This window comes from Corvus moneduloides, chromosome 9 (assembly GCF_009650955.1).
Source record: "Corvus moneduloides isolate bCorMon1 chromosome 9, bCorMon1.pri, whole genome shotgun sequence".
Classification (NCBI taxonomy): domain Eukaryota; kingdom Metazoa; phylum Chordata; class Aves; order Passeriformes; family Corvidae; genus Corvus; species Corvus moneduloides.
The window spans coordinates 14,100,658-14,118,121 of NC_045484.1; the positions used below are offsets into that span (position 1 = coordinate 14,100,658).

Here is a 17,464-nt window from a genome sequence, read left to right on the forward strand (position 1 = left end):
ATTCCTGAAACAAAGTTCAGCTGTAAACATGCTCAGTGCTGATAAAAGCACTATTTGCCACAGCTGAGAATCCAAAGTTCAGATGAGTGATCTACAGAAGGCCTGGGGAAAACTGGCAAACAACAGCAGGCTGACACAGACTGGCTGCCTGCCATGGTATAAAGGCAGCAAGTTGATTCTCAGCAGAAACAGGGGAACAGAGGAGCTGTGAGTTAAAGCAGGGTATGGTTAGGTCTCTGAATCCCTTTCTCTCACCAGTATGTAATGACAGAATAAGTCTTGCTGCTTTTGTAGGAAAAATTTCTACTTCTGTGAAATCTAAAGGTGTCACTGTTTATTAGTTTCACTGGTCAAAAATCCTACAGGTGTCAGGTTCATTACATGGGGGTAACCAAGGGTTTACAACTTGCAGAACAAGACAGAAGATATGTGTAATGGAGAGTTCAGTGCTGGTCTCTTCTATGTAAATGCTCGTTTAGAACAAATGGAGACAAACTGTAAGAGGATGGTCACAAAGCAGTTTATTATTTCATGTACATGGAAATATTCCTTGTAAAAATGTATTACACCTAATGTACTTGCACAGTCAATATAGTGCTGTAGGTCAGTAGCAAACACAACCAGAAAACTCCCCAGCTAGCATCAGACCACGGAGCTGCTCAGCAATGTCAATATTAGTGAAATGAACCAAAGATTCTTGGATTTGTTAGCGGTAAGTACTAGCAATGAAGGAGATTCTGCTTCTGATTTTCCTGCCAACACTTCAGCTGCTTTACATGGGCGATTGTAATCAGCAAGAATTGTTATGCAATAGTGCTGAAGCAGAGACTTGAGAAAATATAGCTCTCACTTGAGACACAAAAGACCACAACCTTATTTCTTCACATCTTACAAGGGAAAAAAAAAAACGCCTCCACTGGGCATCTCTAAAGTGCTCCTTTACAGAGATGGAAAGAAATAAAATAATTACAAGGTGAAGAAAAATTTCCATGCTATTCTGTGAGAGGCATTATTTCTGGAGATGTGAAAGGAAAAGGCAAAGCAATTCTCTACTGCATCCAAAGGGTCACCAATGTCCAGAAGCTACTTACAGTTTTCCAGGCTTTTTGTAAAGTAAATAGGAGTAGGAAGCCTTCCCCCCCCCCCCCCAAATGCTGTTCTAAAGAGGGGAGAATAAAAGCTAACTGGATAAAATGAGTGCTGTAAAGAGAATTTTGAAGAGCAGGTCTGGGGTATGTTTTGAGAACGGGAGGAAGAACCCAAGAACTTGCCTGGCACGCACATTGGAAAAAATCAAAGATTAGTTTAAAACTCCTCTATCCTTGTGAAATGGTGATAAAAGTGCTCATATTTTGAGGAATAATAGATGTGGCTAAATGAAAGTGCTCTCTAGAAACAGGTGCTACAGTGTTTGGTTGGCTGGTTGGTTTGTTTGGTTTGGTTTTGGTGGTGTTGTTGCTTCCCCAAATGGAGAGTATTTGCTTTCTTTTTAGACCTGTTGCAGTGGAAATGTTTATTTCCGTGATACCGTAAATACTGCGTTTCTAGTGTTAAACACTTGCAATGTTTGGTAGGCAGTGACCTGGCCTTCGTTCACTACTCCCACCCGCTGGATGGCTTCTGCGAGGGGAGTCTCCTAAAGGGGTGGGAAGGCTCGCTGTCCCTGTGGGGAGAGGGGTGAAGGTTCAGAGACAGCCCAGGCCAGTAGCGCCGGGAAGGGTCCACCTCTCTTTGCTGGGCAGGAGAGTGGCCCCAGGCGCAGCAAGGCTGGCTGCAGCCGTGGCGTGCAGACTGCTCCTATGGCATTATCATGAGTGGTTGAACACAGCCAGGGTAACGCCTGGCTCTCCCCGCGCAGCTTCCATTCTACCAGCAGGGAATGAGAAGGCAGGGCGCAGGAGGCTGGGTGTGCACGAGGGGCGAGGCAGAGGGACTGTGCCGAGGGTGCAGCGGCTGGGCGCGGGCTCCGGGCCGCTCCCGGCGGGGCGGTGTGTGGGGAGCCCCCGTGCTGCGCTGCTGCCGAGCCGCGTCCCCGCCGCTCGCTGGCCGCTGCCGCCCGCCGCAAGCCCGGGAAGCGGGGCCAGGAGCCCGCCCGGCCCACGCGACACCTGCCCGTGCCCCGGGGAAGCCCTGCCCGGCGGGGCGGCTCCGGCCCGGCGCGGGGGGCGCCCGCCCACCTGGGCGTTGCTGCCCGGGCTGCCGGCTCCGCCTCTTCCCGCTCTCCGCTCCCTTCCACTCCGGGACTGCGGGGAGCCGGGGGAAGGCGGTGCGGACACCATGGCTCGTGTGCTGAGCCGGGACCCGGTGGACATTGAGGTACCCACTCGCCCTGCCGGGACGTGCGGCTGTCGCTAGCGGGGAGGGGGCTGTGCCCGGCGGCGACGGCGCCCGGTAAAGTTTGGCGGCGTTAGGAAGTGCCTCGCCGCTGCCCGCCGGCGGTGCCCGGAGCCTCGTCCCGCCGTGCCGACCGGCCGCGGCAGCCCTGGCACCGGCCCCTGGAGCTGTGCAGCCGCCCGGGCGGCCGCAGCCCTTGCGGGCAGTGGCTGCCGGGGCAGCGCCCGACGCACCGCTCCAGCCGTGCCCTGCCCCGTCCTCACGGCGGTGAGCGCGGCCGGCGCCCGGCCGAGGGGCGTGAGGGGGTGGTGCCCGGCGCCTCCCCTCTCCTCGCCTCCTCCCGTCACTCCCCGGCGAACTCGAGGGCAGGGTGTGACCGAGCCCCGTCTCCCCGGTGAGGTCGGGCTCCCGGCTCTGGCAGGGTTCCTGCGGGGCAGGGCTGCTCGGGGGCGTGACCTGATGAGCCCTGGACGGTCTCAAGCTGCGTGGCCGATGGCCTCGGGCTCAGCATCCCGCAGCTGCCTATGGGCCAGCGGAGCTTTGGGGGACCCAGCTCATCGCTGTCTCGCCATGGGTCAGGCTGTGCTCACGGACTGCTCCCAGTCTCCTCGGACCAAAACAATTGCATGGGAGACTGAGCAGGAGGGCAGGAGTAGTACCCTTGCTGCACGTGGCTTTCTCACCTGCGGCACTTGAGGGTTTTGCATGACATTCCTTGCTGCACGTCGTACTGGGTGCTGGAAGTAGGGTCCGGACCTGGCCTTGGGAAGGTGGAGCTGAGGTGGCGTGTGACCAAGGCTGGTGCAGTGGCACACGTGGGGAGCTCATGCTGATGTTAGCCAGGTTGCAAGGTTGGGCTTCAAGGTAGCATTTTCCCACCTTTCACAGGACCTCACATTTGGCTGTGAACTTAAGCTCTTTATGAAGAATCTAGTAAAACAAAAGCAAAAATGAATCGACTTGTGGTTGATAGTCTTGTTCTGCCCTGACACAACTTTATGTTGTGGTATACCTTGAAGTGAAAAATGTTAAGTTTAGGGTGGGCTATTGCAGCTCATTGAGGCCCAGTCATAATACACAAATATGCACAGCAAAAACTTGAATATATCTCTAGGTCAGTTGTGACTGAATTTTATCATTAGTTCTTGTATTGAGTTTTTGTGTCCAATCCATTTTCTAGCTGAGCTGCTGCTCAAACCCTGACTATGTCCAGAAATGGTCTTACGGATACTCTGATAAAACTGAAGCATGGAAGGGTTGGGAAGAATGAGCTATCACAGAAGTCTTCCTGGCAATTAGGGAGGCACTGTGGTATGAAACCAGCACTGTCTTTTACTAGCTCAGGGGTTTCAGAGCAGCCAGATTTTTCTTCCAAGTGTTAAAAGTTCATTCCATGACAAAGGTTTGATTTAAGTTGTACAGGTTTTTGAGTACTTAAATTTTTAATGCAAAATATTTCTTGTATTACATTGCTTTGCATTTCTATATATGTATGACTCAGATTCAAAGAACAATGTTATGGTAGGATCCTGTGTTGGTGATAGTAAGCAGTACAAGATGATTTAGGAGATGAATTGATGGATTTTGAAAAGGCTAGTGTTTGCTTTATTCTGAGGTTTCAGGTAGAAACTTTGGTCAGTATCTTCCTGTATTTTTGTTTTCAGCAGTGGTTTAAACTAGCAAGGAAATCAATGCAGTCTCCTTCTAACCAAGTGTATTGTCTTTCTCCCATCTGTTCGAATAAATTTAGACATTGTATGGTTTGTCTCCCAGATTAATATATCAATAATTACTGATAATCTAATTGCAGCATTGCAGCCCTCTGTGGGTTTTTTTGTGCCCCCCCCCCCTTCATAGGACTTTGTTTTTTTTGGGCACGGGGAAGTACTGCATTTCCAAAAAATTTATTTTATCTTTGTCTTTGAAGTAAGGACAGTGCATGTTAGCTAATCCTATCATTGTAGATAAATATTCTAAATAGTTTTGTTTGTTGAGTGGAGGAGTCTATCAACATGAGCACTGGCAGCACAACTTGAATGTCTTGGTCACTTTCTTGGCTACAGTATAAAAACTGAACCAGTGATTTAGTGAAACTTATCTCAGTGGTTAGTGTCTCAAATTCAAGTTCATATAATTAAAATATTAAAAACGATGTTTGAAGTCCTAGAGCTGCTTTATCATTTATTTAAATAGTTAAGGCTAGATAAAAAGACGTGTCATTGGTTAAAGAGGAGCCAAGAATGTGTGCTAGAAGTAGCTAAAATCACAACTGGTTCTCCAAGTTATTTTACAAAAGAAAAATTCCAGGAAACTGTCCCTGAGGAATCTTGTCCCCCTTGTTTGGCTTAGCCAGTAGCTTCAGCCTCTGGACCTAACTAAAGAAGATGAAAAAATTACATAGATAGTTGTGTTCTAAAAATCTGCTTTCCAAATTGTGGAAGACTAGGCGTGTTGTGATTTAAACATATGTTTTTCACCAGTTTTATTTTTTTTAACACTCAAACAAAAATAAGACCCAAAATACCAAAACAAAACAACAACTCCCTCCCCTCAAGTACTGGCAACTCCACAAACCCCAAACACTGCCTTTTTTGAATACAGTCAACTGTCAAAGTGTGCTGCTAATATTCCTTGGACGCAGATACTCCAAGCAAAAGGAAAGAAAGCTTATACATGTGAAAGTACCTGCCTTGGATTTATGGTATAAGGACTTGCCTTGGATTTTTGTTTATTATCTCTCTAAGTCTTTACAAGAATTTTTGAAATCTACACTATGAGGGCAGCATTCCCTTTCTAACTTGTAATTTGAGTGTTAAACGTCCATTCAAACCCCAGAGAATGTTTACAGGCTTCATGTAAACTTCCCAATCATACTCTGGGAAAAAAAGTCTTCCATTCTTTTGCCTTCTCTCTTGTTTCACCTGATTCCTATCATTGTGTGTAAACCATATATAATTACATCTATTGCAGTCTTAAGGATTCTTTGAAGAATTGAAGTTGTCCAATCAAGTACTCGGAAATTAATGAATTGCAAAACGGTTAAATGTTGAATGGAATCTTGAATGACACTGTTCAGTGTTGTTCTCTGTGTGCTGTGTTTTCCTGACAGCATTCCAGTGTTTCTCTGCACTCTCTCATCATTTCACTTGGTGATATTTGGGTAGTGGATACTTTCTACCTCTTAGCCACCCAGAGTACAGCTGGGGAGAAGAGTAGGTCTCCCAGCCTTTCTTGGTAAGGGCTTCTTCGCGGCAGAGTGGAGATACTTTGCCACAGTGTTGTCACAAACCTGAAACATTCACCGAAAGTTAAAACCAGCCCCCCAATACAACTTAGAATGAAACAGCGTTATCATTCTTATAGTAGGTAGGCAGTATGTTGGCACTTCATAGATCTATCTGAATTATGTATTGCATATATTTAAAGGGGAATTGGGTGTTGATGAGTGGGTAATTCCCTGCTGGACCAGCAACTGGGTACCTAGAATGCTGTCACAGCTGTTTCCACCCCAGCACTGATGCCTGACTTGTGAGAATAAAATGAAAGGTGTGAAGGGCTAGAGCCATGTTTTGAAATTGCAACTGGGGAATTGTCTGAGAACTATCAGGGTAAATTTACGTCACTTTCACTTATCATGTAACGAACATTGTCACTATAACTATGTTATGCTTTCTCTTCATTTAGCTTCAGAAAGTATAAATGGATCTTAAATCACGTATTTTTATTTCAAAAGTTATATAATTCAACCAAGTATTTCTTTGGTGTTACTTCAGGGTTCAGAGGAATGTTTCTTATGGGCCAGACTGTGCCCACTGGGTGCTTACCTTAGTGGGAACACAAGAGGCTCCAGGAATTCTTCAGTGCCCAGCAGGCACATTTGAGTTCCTTCAGCAGCAAGTTTTACTGCTATCTGAAGGCCGTAATGGATGTAGGATGAGGTTATGGGCTGTTTGGGCAGTTCACTGATGGTACAGACAGCACACGTGCACTCAAGGGCTGCAGCTGGTTTCAGAGTCAGCCAGGGGAGCAGAATCCCTTGTGCCATGCTTCCTGATGCATGGAAGGGTCACTTGGGAAGTGCTCCTAAGCCTCGAGAAAGCATTACTGTACTACCTGCAAATTCTGTACTGTTTTAAGTAGCAGGTTTTATAGCAGTGGCAGTTCTTCGTTCCCTGGGATATACTTAGTAGCTGTTACCAAGCATGGGAGCATGGGCTATGACAGGAAGGTAAGCCAGTTTCACTTTTCAAATTTTTCTCCCAACGCAAATGGACAAGAACAGTGGAAAACTGCAAGTAGAAAGGTATGTCTGAGAGCTAAGCTTGGTGTGCTCACAGGAGGAAGCAGGGCAGGGATTGAAAAATAAAGAATACTGTAAAAAACAGGAAACCTCCGGTAAGATAGCAGGGAATTCCACTAGTCAACATGGCTCACAAAGCTGTTAGGCAAAGTTTATGTGAATAAATAGCTGAAGCTAGCTTTCTTTGATCGAGGCTAAACTTTTATTTTTAAAAGCCCCAGTTATTACAGTGTCTCTCTCTGTTGTAGGTACCTGTTAGTTTTCTGAAGTTCCATAACGAAGCTTTAATATGTAGAATGTTTTTATGCTACTGCTTTATAGCTTGTTATGATGATCAGATGGCTGTTCCAGATTGATGGCTGTGGCTTCCTAGGGTCATTTGACAAGCAGTCAGTGAGAAAACAAAACTTCCTGTTTAGCTGTTTTTGCTTAATGAATTTCTCAAGCCTTTTCATTGTTTTAGTGGTTTTATTGTAATAAACTCTTAGCTGAGTGGAACAGCAATTATAGCATGATTGCTTAGACCTCGTGGAAGATTATAGACCACAATTATCATGTCTGTCTTAGAAAATTGAACAATGATTTACTCATCAGGTTAGAATTTGATCTGGCAAATAGGAAGGAAAGTCTTCTGTATGAAACATTTTATCTTTTCATGTTTTATATGCAAATCCTGCTGATGCGCAAGGAATTATATATGGTCTTGCCTCTACTGCCAATAGTCTGCTAGATTGTAGCAGTCAAGCCTTCCAAAGTAATTACATTGGGAAAAAAATCGACTTGTGCTTTTCATTTTTCTTCCGCCTTTGAGTTTTAATGTTACTTATGAGTTAAACTTCCAATTTTTTCCACATCCTTAGAATTTTACTCTTTATATAAGGTCTTTCAAGTAAGAGCTGCTGATCCCACTCTTCTCATGGCTGAGACTTAAGAGTAGTCACTGCAGTTAGCAACTCTGAAAACAAGCAGGAACTGAAATTCATTTCTTTTTAGTTACAGAAATTAATTCCATGTTATAGACCAAACTTGAATTATAGTCTTTCCTCTGCTTAGTGTCACATCTTTTAAGAAAGTACAACTATATGTTGATGTAGGAAGCTGATATCCATGAGGCAGGATTTTGCTGATCAGCTGTGACAAGAGTGCAGCACTGCAGGGCAGGTATTTGAGGCGCATTTGAAGGGGTGCAGTTTTAGCAGCAGGGCAGGACTTGCCCAGTTTTCAGTGCAGCCCAGAGAGGTGTGGCTGTATCAGATGGACTGGGATTTGCTTGCACCCAGGATTGCTTAGGTCTCTCCATCCTGCTGGCCAGTGTACATGCATGGTGCAGTTTGTGCTACCCGAAGACACAAGCTGCTGCTTTTCAAATTAATACTTTGAAAAATTCTACTGCCTATCCTATCCTATCCTATCCTATCCCATCCCATTTTGCCAGTGTCAGTAAAATGACCCAGGGAACACAAAAGTAACTGGCACTGAGTTGGGAACGCACGTCTAGTTAAAATATTGAGAAAAGCTGAAATTCCTGGTGGCTGCAGACAAGCTGGATTGAATATGTCCTGTTTGTTCTGGCTATGCTAACCCTTTGACAGCATTGAGTTCAAATCAAAAACTGCTTTCTCTCCCTCCCTGGTTGCCTGGCAACTTCCCTCCTCTTATTAGCATATGATTTCTATTCCTTTTTTTATTTCATCAGTACAGCGTTACACACTCTGCTCCCTGCCCTGTGCTGTCGCCTTTGAGAAGAGCAGGATTTGTGCCTTTATATGAGACTTCGGCAAGTATGTGATTTGGCAAAGAAATCAAACATTTGGGATTAGGAACCTTTGGCCATAAATGCCTTATCAGAAGCTCAGAGGGTGGTGTTTGTGTGGGCATGTTTTTCAAAGTCTTTTCATTTTCATTTGCTGTCATTTTTATACTAAGGGCAGAATTCTTGCAAATCAGCACAGCATAAATCTCTGGCCTCTCTACATGTGCAGAGCATCAGTTTGTGAAACGTGCCAACAGAGATTGGCTACACAGATCTTGGGGGGCATTTTGTCCTCTTGGTCTGTATGCAGTTCCATAATGTAATATGCAATGCCATAATTCAAAATATAAATTTTTTAAAAAGTCATGTATATCCAGGTCAAACTATGATTGGGAAAGAAGGCAGCTAAAGAAGTAAGTGGAAGAATTGAACTAAGTACTCAGATTTTCTTCTCATAATAATGCGATTTAGGAAAAAAGAACATTTTGCCTTTCAATTGGCCAGGTGTATTCTTTTATGAAATAACAGGTGATTCAGACTGGGTCTGTAGTTTAAATTGCCTTTTTTCTGCTCATGGACTCTTACAACTATAATAAACACCCCAATATTTTTTTGCTGTTGCATCTGGTAAAGAACGTAAGATTCAAGTAGGAGTAGAAAAAACCTACAGTAACAACAAAAAATAGAAGACAGTGAGGAGGAAATGACAAAGCGTTTGAGGGGTGTTTATATCAAGATGTGTAAAGGAGTTTTTTCTTAATATTATCCAAATCATAAATCAGAAATGAAATAATCTACTTTTTCAACATCCTTGGGTTTTTTTATGCTGTGGTCTGAGTTTGGCAATTTCACTTTTCCTCTGTCAAAATACTTCGATCTTCCTGTGAAACATCTGGGTTCTTACTGTGGTCATAGATGCCTCCCTAAGCCAATGTGGAATTTTCAGTGTTTTTAGGTCTTGCAGAGACTTCACCATTTGAATTAAGAGTAAGCCCACCTATAAAAGTATTTTGTTTTTAAAGATGCTTCCACTGTTTAAAGATATCGTTTCAGAAAGCATTATTAGTTTGACAAATATTAATGTATGTGGTGTTGGTATTTAATTTGTAGATTTAAAGTGATAAACACAATGAAGTCCTTGAAATGCCAAACCTTTCATCTCTGCTCAAGCCAAGGTTCAATTTTATTTTCAGTATGACATTTGCTGCCTGAAGTGTTACAAGTGACTTGACCTTAAAATTACGTTTATTTTAGTTCATTGAAATGGTTGGCCTTTCCAGTTCAACTTGACACCAGCAGTGCAAATGGGAGAAGACAGACATGCTTGCCTGTGACTCTATTTAAAAGCAAATTAAAAAGGTATCTAGGTGATGAATCTGAATATTTCCATTTAGATGGGATGGTAGTCATCAGTTAAAGGCAATCATGGTGCATTCTGACATTTTAATTTCAGGTTCAAAAACAATTATATATGTAATTAAGCAGTAAAGTGTCCAGGCAGCCAACCTGTCTGATTTACATGTCTTGTTGGTGGTTGGGGTTTTTTTAATAGATATACCTGCGCATACCACTTTGAGACTGTAGAAGGTGGAAAATCTGAAAGTTTGATGTTAGTTAATATGTTCTTCTTAAGGACACTCTTTTTTCAAGTATTAGTCATACACTCAGTGTCATTAGGTTTATGTTTATCATGGAGATTGGACTCTGTGCCATTTTTAGAGAGGTTGTTGTGGTACCTAGTTTATTTATTAATATATTGTGGCATGCTTGCCTTGGTTTTTGGTATGATTTTGCTAACTGTGCTCTGAGAGGCCTTATTTAAATTGAAACTTCTGTTGGGATGAACTGTCCTGGCTGAGCTTTTCTCGGTCAACAAAACATTTGGCCAACGTAGAGAGAATGAAGCAGGCTGCTGTGTAGGAGATGCATGTCTCCTAAGACAGGGATTTTTTTCTTGTGCTGTGCACTCTGTACAGGGCTGTCTGCCCAGCCTTGAGAGAGGTCCTCATACTGTCCAATTGCATGTCTGTCAGTTGATTAAGGAATGAGAATATTGTGCTCTGAAGGGAGCCCTTTGCACTTTTGAGCTGAAAGGACAGAAGGCAGGACGTGCTTCTGAGAGAGGAAAAAAGTGCTGATAAGTATGTGGAGGGATCTAGGGGGAAGGAGAAATAAAATAAGCACTGCAAGCAAGCTATTGCTGAGTTTAATAATCACAGCATTTTCCGGTCCAGCCATTGCACCGTTAGCATCTCTACTAGCATCTTGCTCATTGTAAAATGCTTGGGTTTTCCTTGATTGTGAAGGGCATTCTATGAAACCCAACTCTATTCTGCTCTTAACAATAAGCTGGCTACCCTTCCACCCAGGCATGTCTAGCATCCATGCAAAACTCCAGAATTCATTTGTGAAAGTAGGTAGAAGTGTTAGAATAAGTTATTAAAAATGTAGACCCATAATGGGAGTAAAGAAGATTGCAAGTATAAAGAGAGGTTTTACACCTGGAAGTTATTATAGTTATTTAGATTGAGCGAGAATAATAACCAATTGTTTTCTAAGATGTATGACACATTTATGAAAAACCTTGAAGGATAAATGGATCTTTTTAGTATGCTACTTCCACAAAGGACTCTATGAATAAAATAATAGTGAGAGAACTCTCAGTGGATGCTGAATACTGCTAATTGATGAAATTATTACTTATTACACTGCAACTGAACTCTGCTTAGAAACACTATTTTCAGTATGATTTTTTGAAAATGACAGCTGAAATGTAAGAGGCTTTGTATTGAAAGTGAATAGTGATAATTTCTTGATATCTTTGAAATGAAGGATATTTCAATGACAGTTAAAACTGAAAAAAGTGTTTTTTCTTAAGTGCACAGATTATGGACTATGACTGTGAAAATGAAATGAAATTTCCTGAAATCAATAAAGTAGACTTAATGTGGATTTATGAGGCATTTTAAAAATAACTTCAAGTATTCTATTTATAATAAAGCAGTCAATTATTTGTGTCGGCAGTTTTCATATTATGTCACATTTTAAGGTTAAAAATTAGGTTTGTGAGATAGAGTGTAGCCATCATATTAAGGAAAACTCTTAATTCTAAATTAAATCAGTATTGAAGAATACTGCTGATTTACTGCTCAGGGCAAAATGGGAATGAGGACCAGATTTGCTTTTCTATTGATGAAATTAGGGCCTGCTGTCCTTCTTGGTGTGTCTAGTTAGGTCTATATACTAACTCTCATGGATTGTTATCAGTAATCAGTGTGAGCATCTGCACTCAAAAGATCACATATAGTGCAACATTTTGCAATATAATTACAGGTAAATACAAGGTCTAATTTTAGCCTTAACAAATCTGTTCATCAGTGCTAAGATGAACCTCCCTGTTAATTTCAGCAGTCTTAAGAATCAGAGGGACAAAGTAGGCTTGTGCAAATTCATGCTCACACTTGTGTGTGGTTGTGTTTGTATGCTACAGGAACACAAGATGGGAGATTAGAGGTGGTTCCCAGACTTATTCTGCTTCCATTTTAAAACTGTGTTTGATATTGCCCTTTTTTCAGTTCCAATTGAAAATGCAAAATTTGAAAGATTTTAGTAAGCACGAACATAGCTTTTCAAAACAGATGGAAGTGAGAAAGTGACAAAAGAGTTGGGAGGGGGAAAAAAAAAAAAAAAAGCAAAGAAGATAACCACAACAGAAGCTGTTCTAGAATGCTGGTGATGAAATGTAGAAAGAAAATGAATACAGAACAGAAAAAATGAAAATATTATCTCTTCTCAAAGTATCTATAGTCTAAGTAAAGTTTAGTAGTCAGCAGTAACCAATACTCTGCTGAAGGGCCAGAACTCTTTCATTAGGATAGGGTATGATAAGAAATAGTTTCTGGAAGACTGTAGAGTAAGAACTGCTTCTTAAGTAAAGCAGAATAGCTTACATGCTGCTAAATCTTGGTACCGGGTGAGGGGATAAGATGAATTGATTTAGGAACCCTTAGAAGTATTTAGCACAAAAGCAAAGTTAGATAATTTTTAACTCCCAGTATAATGTTCTTTATGCACTTAATCAATGCGCCCTTAGTGAAAAATATGTAAAAAGTCTTGAGAGTTGGGCTAAAACTCTTTTAGTGCTGGAACAGCGTTCTTGTCATGCTTGCTCTGAGATTTGCTTTTATAATCTTAGCTGAACAGCAAATCAGTTCAACATCTCATCCAGGTTTGCCTTCCATCCTGTGCAGGGCAAGGCAGAACATGGGGATGGAAGTCTTGTTCCAGGAGTGATTCCAGTAATGATTAGACTATTTTACAAAAGTGTCTGTTGTAATTATTTGTGACTCTTAGCCAATTTTTCCCTGTTTCAAATGGAAGCAGGGAACTCATGTATTTAAGTAGAGGTAAGTGTTGAAACTTAGGTAGAGTTTCAGGCTGAGAACCATCATCTTGGAGGCAGCCAGTTGGTGTGTAAGTCCAGGAGGGTGAGAGAGAACAGCGGTTGTGGTTGTGTTCCTCCTGTCTGGTGTTTTATCACACTCAGCTAAGGTGTCCTGCTGTTAATCCCCTCCTCAGGTGCTGTAAGAAGCAGCTTAGTTTGGCTTGCAACTTCCACTCCTGGAGTTAGACTTGCCCTTCTTACAAAGCTTCCCTGTGAATGTAGGCCCTGACTCAGGACAAGGGAGCAAACAATAGCTAAAAGAAGAGGTGACCTAAAGTCAAGTGGAAAGAGCTCAGCATGACTTGGCAACACGACTCAACCATATCCTGGGCTGCATCTAAAGAAGTGTAGCCAGGAGGTCGAAGGAGGTGATTCTTCCACTCGACTTTGCCCTTGTGAGACCCTCACCTAGTGTACTGCATCCAGCTCTGGGGTCCGCAACATAAAAAAGATGTGGACTTTTTTGAGCGAGTCTAGAGGAGAGACAGAAAAATGATCAGAGGGCTGGAATACCTCTCCTCTGAAGACAGGCTGACAGAGTTGGGGTTGTTTGGAAGAGAAGGCTCAGGAGAGACTTTAGAGCAGCTTTCTGGTACCTAAAGAGGGCCTACAAGAAAGCTGGAGAGGGACTTTTTTTTGTTTTTTACAAGGAGACGTAGTGATAGGACAAGGGCAATGGGCTTTAAACAGAAAGAGAGTGGGTCTACATGAGATGTTTGGAAGAAATTCTATACTGTGAGGGTGGTGAGGCACTGGAGCAGGTTGCCCAGAGAAGTTGTGGATGCCTCATCTCTGCAGTGTTCAAGTCCGGGTTGGATGGGGTTTGAGCAACCTGGTCTAATGGAAGGTGTCCCTGCCCATGGCAGGGGAGCTGGAACTGGATGAGCTTCAAGGTCCCTTCCAACCCAAACCATTCTATGATTCTATGAGGTAAAGACTAAATCCACATTTCTGAAGCTGGCAGGCACAGAAGTACAGGAAGGTGGCACTTGCAGAGAATTACCTGGGTACCTTTCCTTTGTATAGTTTCTAAAAGATGTTACTTCTGTTACAACTTTTCCTGTTACTCTGCAGTACCTGCTTCTGCTCGTAACAAACAGCAAAGGGATACTGGTCTGAGACAATTGGTTTTTAATACTTCCATCCTAATTGAATGATAGCTTTGTGGTCTTGTATTCTGGGAAAGAGAACTTTGACCTCTCAGCAAGATGGGAATTTTATTTTTTCAAAAGTCCATTACTTTGATTTTGATGCAGCTTGAAATCCACAGCCTTAGAATCATTTCAGTATGTTTATAGGAGAAATACTTCACTGTAATTTTAGAAAACCGTACAAAGGATAAAAGGAATAGTTCTTCCCTGCTCAGAGGTCTCACAGCAGAGATGCAGTTTTGCTTAATAAGGAAAAGAATTGAAAACTAATGCTACTACATGCAACACCCTTTATAAAGTATTTAAAAGTAAGTTTTCTCTATAAGCATGGGACAAAGTATAATAGATCAGAATCCAAATGTTTGCTGGCACGTTTCTAGATTGGGCAGCCTTACCTCATTATTTTATTTTTTTAAGAGTATCGCCTCTGCCTCTGTCCCACACATTCATCAGTATTTAATGTCAATGAGATTTGAAAATCAAAACTGTAAGAGTGAAGAACTCAAGGAATTTTTATATTTCCTGTTACTGATATATGTTCCACTCTCATCTATAACATGTGAGTCCCTGTATACTTACAGAATATCACTTTTCCTTGCTTAAAGGTGTCAACATCACTTTGTGCTTCAGCAAAAGTGAACAATGACATTTTAAAACAAAATGGAGAAATTGTCAACAGTTTCCTCTTGCCTTACTTGCATGGGCTATTGAATTTTGTTGTTTGAAAATTAGCTGTGGGTTTGGTTTTTTTTTTCAATTACCAGACATTTAATAATATTTTAAAATATGACTTCACATATCAAACCCTCACTATTTATCAGATGCAATTACAAATCCTTCACATTTCCATTTTATTTCTACATGCTCATTCTTTTTTTCCTTTTTGATGAGGATGCTCTGGTGTATACACAAAGTTAGTGGGAAGTCAGTAGTCCCATTGTCAATTTTGCATTTTACCATTGTATTAAACAGTTGCTACTGAAATTTTTGTAGAAGTTTGCACACTAGTTGCAAAAAGGTAGGTTTACTTGTTACTTCATGTCGCAACAGATTTAGAAAGTCAGTACTGATAGATAGTTGGCATGTTCTTGGAACAAATACAAATGTTCACATTTGTTTCAAGCACTGAATGTACTAGATCTTTTGGATGTATATTGTTACTCTCATACTTCCATTTCAAGTTCATTTATTGGACTTTGAAAATCACCTTTTAACAAAGTTTTCAGAACATTGCTTTGCTCAGCTAAAATTAGTTCCGCTGTTTTGCCAATGATTAAACTTAAGCAGTATTAACTTTGCTAATTTCTCTCCTATGATCAAAAGTTAGCAGAGCATTCACTTGTCATTAACAGATGTGTCTCTAATGCAAGTTTGGGTTTTGGTTAAGCAAACACTCAAAACTGAGGGTCCAATTTGGAGTTTCAGTTACGGAGATACAGTGGCCTTTTTTGGTTCTGACAAAGCTTATTTTCAAAGGCAACTGAGCTTGCTTTGTCTTGTGATCTGTTGGTCTTGTAGAAAAATAGAAGTGAGATGTAATTGTATGTGTATAATAATGATCCTTTTTGCTATATAAAATATAGAAAAATAATAAATGACTCCCCATTTGGGTGAGCAGTTACAAATCATATTTGTATTCCTCATGTAACAGAGCAATTTAATGTGCAAACATTTTAGACATAGATCAATTTTATAGCGGAAACCAAAAAGTTCTGATATACCTGTGATGCAAACCTAATATTTTTCTGAAGCTTTAAGTTTTGGTTTGTAAAGGAGGAAGATGTTTTTCTTACAAAGATGAAAAAAGGTGACTTTTGGGGTAGTGGGTATCACAGACTGGAAACCATGTATGTGTTGACCTCTAAAGTAACAGCAGTCATGAAGCTAAGAATCAAGGCTGTGACGTGAGTTGCTCTGGTTTTTTTTGCACTTCACCAATTGGTTGGATGATGAAAGACTGTCCAGTTAGGGAGAAAAATTACTAAAATGTTAACTGTATGTGTAGAATGAGATAGCTGCACAAAATTTTAAAACCTACTTTTAAAGGCTGTAAATTAAGAAATGTGTTATCCAACCAAATGAATATATATATAGTTAATTCAACTCTGAGTACATCAGCCAGAGCTGTGCTCAGCTACATCTTCTCTGAATTTGCTGTGCAAAGGCTAATATTTTTGGATGTGGTGTATTGTTTATAGTGTGAAAGCATGATCTTATCACAGAGTGGGGTGTCCCTGGAGAAGCCTCAGAACTGATCCTGTGGTATGGTGCAGTTTGAGCCTGCTTTAGGCTGTATGGTTTTGATGTATATATGCTTGTGTTAAATGCATGAATAATTCACTGATACTGGTACTACTTGGATATTTAAGTAAAGCCTGGAGGGTGAGTATTCGCTTTAGTTTTCCCTGTGAGGGTCAAGGCACTTCTGTAGAGATTAGTTGTGTCAAGGAGGTAGCATGCAGAGTTTCCATGAGCGTAATTTACCACCCAGAGCTCTTCCCATAGAGGAGAGTGGTTGGTATCTATGGGAAACAAGTAACATTTTTTGGGTTTCATTTTAATAAACCTTTTAGAATTTACAGTAATACCTAGCACAAATGCATTGCTGAGTTAGAGAAATCAAGCTCTAAATCTGACAGTTAAGGTAACAGCAGTATTATGTAAACCATGCTTAGGGTTGTATAATTTTGCTACTTTGTTAATGTGTAATGCATTAACTTAGTTTATGTAACGGGAAGTGCATGAGGTATAACACACTTTTGTTAACATAGACATATTCATAACTAAGACTTTCCCGACTTTTGTGGGAGTGGTTTAGAAAACTGCTCATTTTGTTAAGACATAGTATTTACATATTGCAGGAAAATCTGAGGACCAAGAAATTCTGTAGTGGTAAAATTGAAAATCCCATTCCTTAAGTATCTAGTAATGGATTGAGGACTACACCTTTAGGATACTGGTACACTGTGAGGGTGTCACAGGGTAAATTGTCTTACTCTCTCTAGGGGCTTACTCTACTAGGGGCTATGCAAGGAGTGCAAGGAACCAGAAAGGTCTTTGTTCTGCTATCAGCAGTTTGTCTTAGGGGGGAATTTAAAGCTATGTGGAAATGTAAAAATGAAGATACAGCACTTAAGTGCTATGCTAAAGGCAGTGACCTGGCAGCACACAGGTAGCATATGCTTATCACTAGATCGTCCACTGGCCTTAGTTCTTGCTCCTTTTTGAAACCATGAGCTTGTGTGGCTTGAAGAAGAAATTTGTCTTGTGATTAAAAGCTGGGACTTTTCCAGCTGGGTTTGAGCTCCCCCTGCCCATATGGATACCAGGATTCAGGGTCAGGCCTCAGTCCTTGAGCAGGTTGGCTTCTCCATCCCTGTCTCACAGAAGGCTGCAGTGCTGCTGCTCTTCTGGCACTGGTTCATAGGCTGGTTGTCTCTTCAAAGTACTGGAGCCCCATCTTCCAACTCGCTGGACCTTGA

At 41.6% G+C, this 17,464-nt stretch overlaps 1 protein-coding gene across 7 annotated transcripts in view; it reads left to right on the top strand.

The window, feature by feature from the left end:
* Window positions 1–2,205: 2,205 nt before the first annotated feature.
* DPYD (dihydropyrimidine dehydrogenase) overlaps window positions 2,206–17,464 on the top strand; it is a 353,872-nt gene continuing 338,613 nt past the window's right edge. For 2 of the 7 annotated variants that reach the window (XM_032117760.1, XM_032117761.1), the window contains exon 1: window positions 2,206–2,316. In XM_032117760.1, coding sequence (XP_031973651.1) covers window positions 2,278–2,316 — 39 coding nt within the window. In that variant the 5' untranslated portion in view covers window positions 2,206–2,277. Of the gene's footprint in view, window positions 2,317–2,368; window positions 2,392–8,385; window positions 8,416–17,464 lie in introns of those variants that run through there. The other 5 variants (XM_032117755.1, XM_032117757.1, XM_032117758.1 and 2 more) reach the window with 5 other exon arrangements.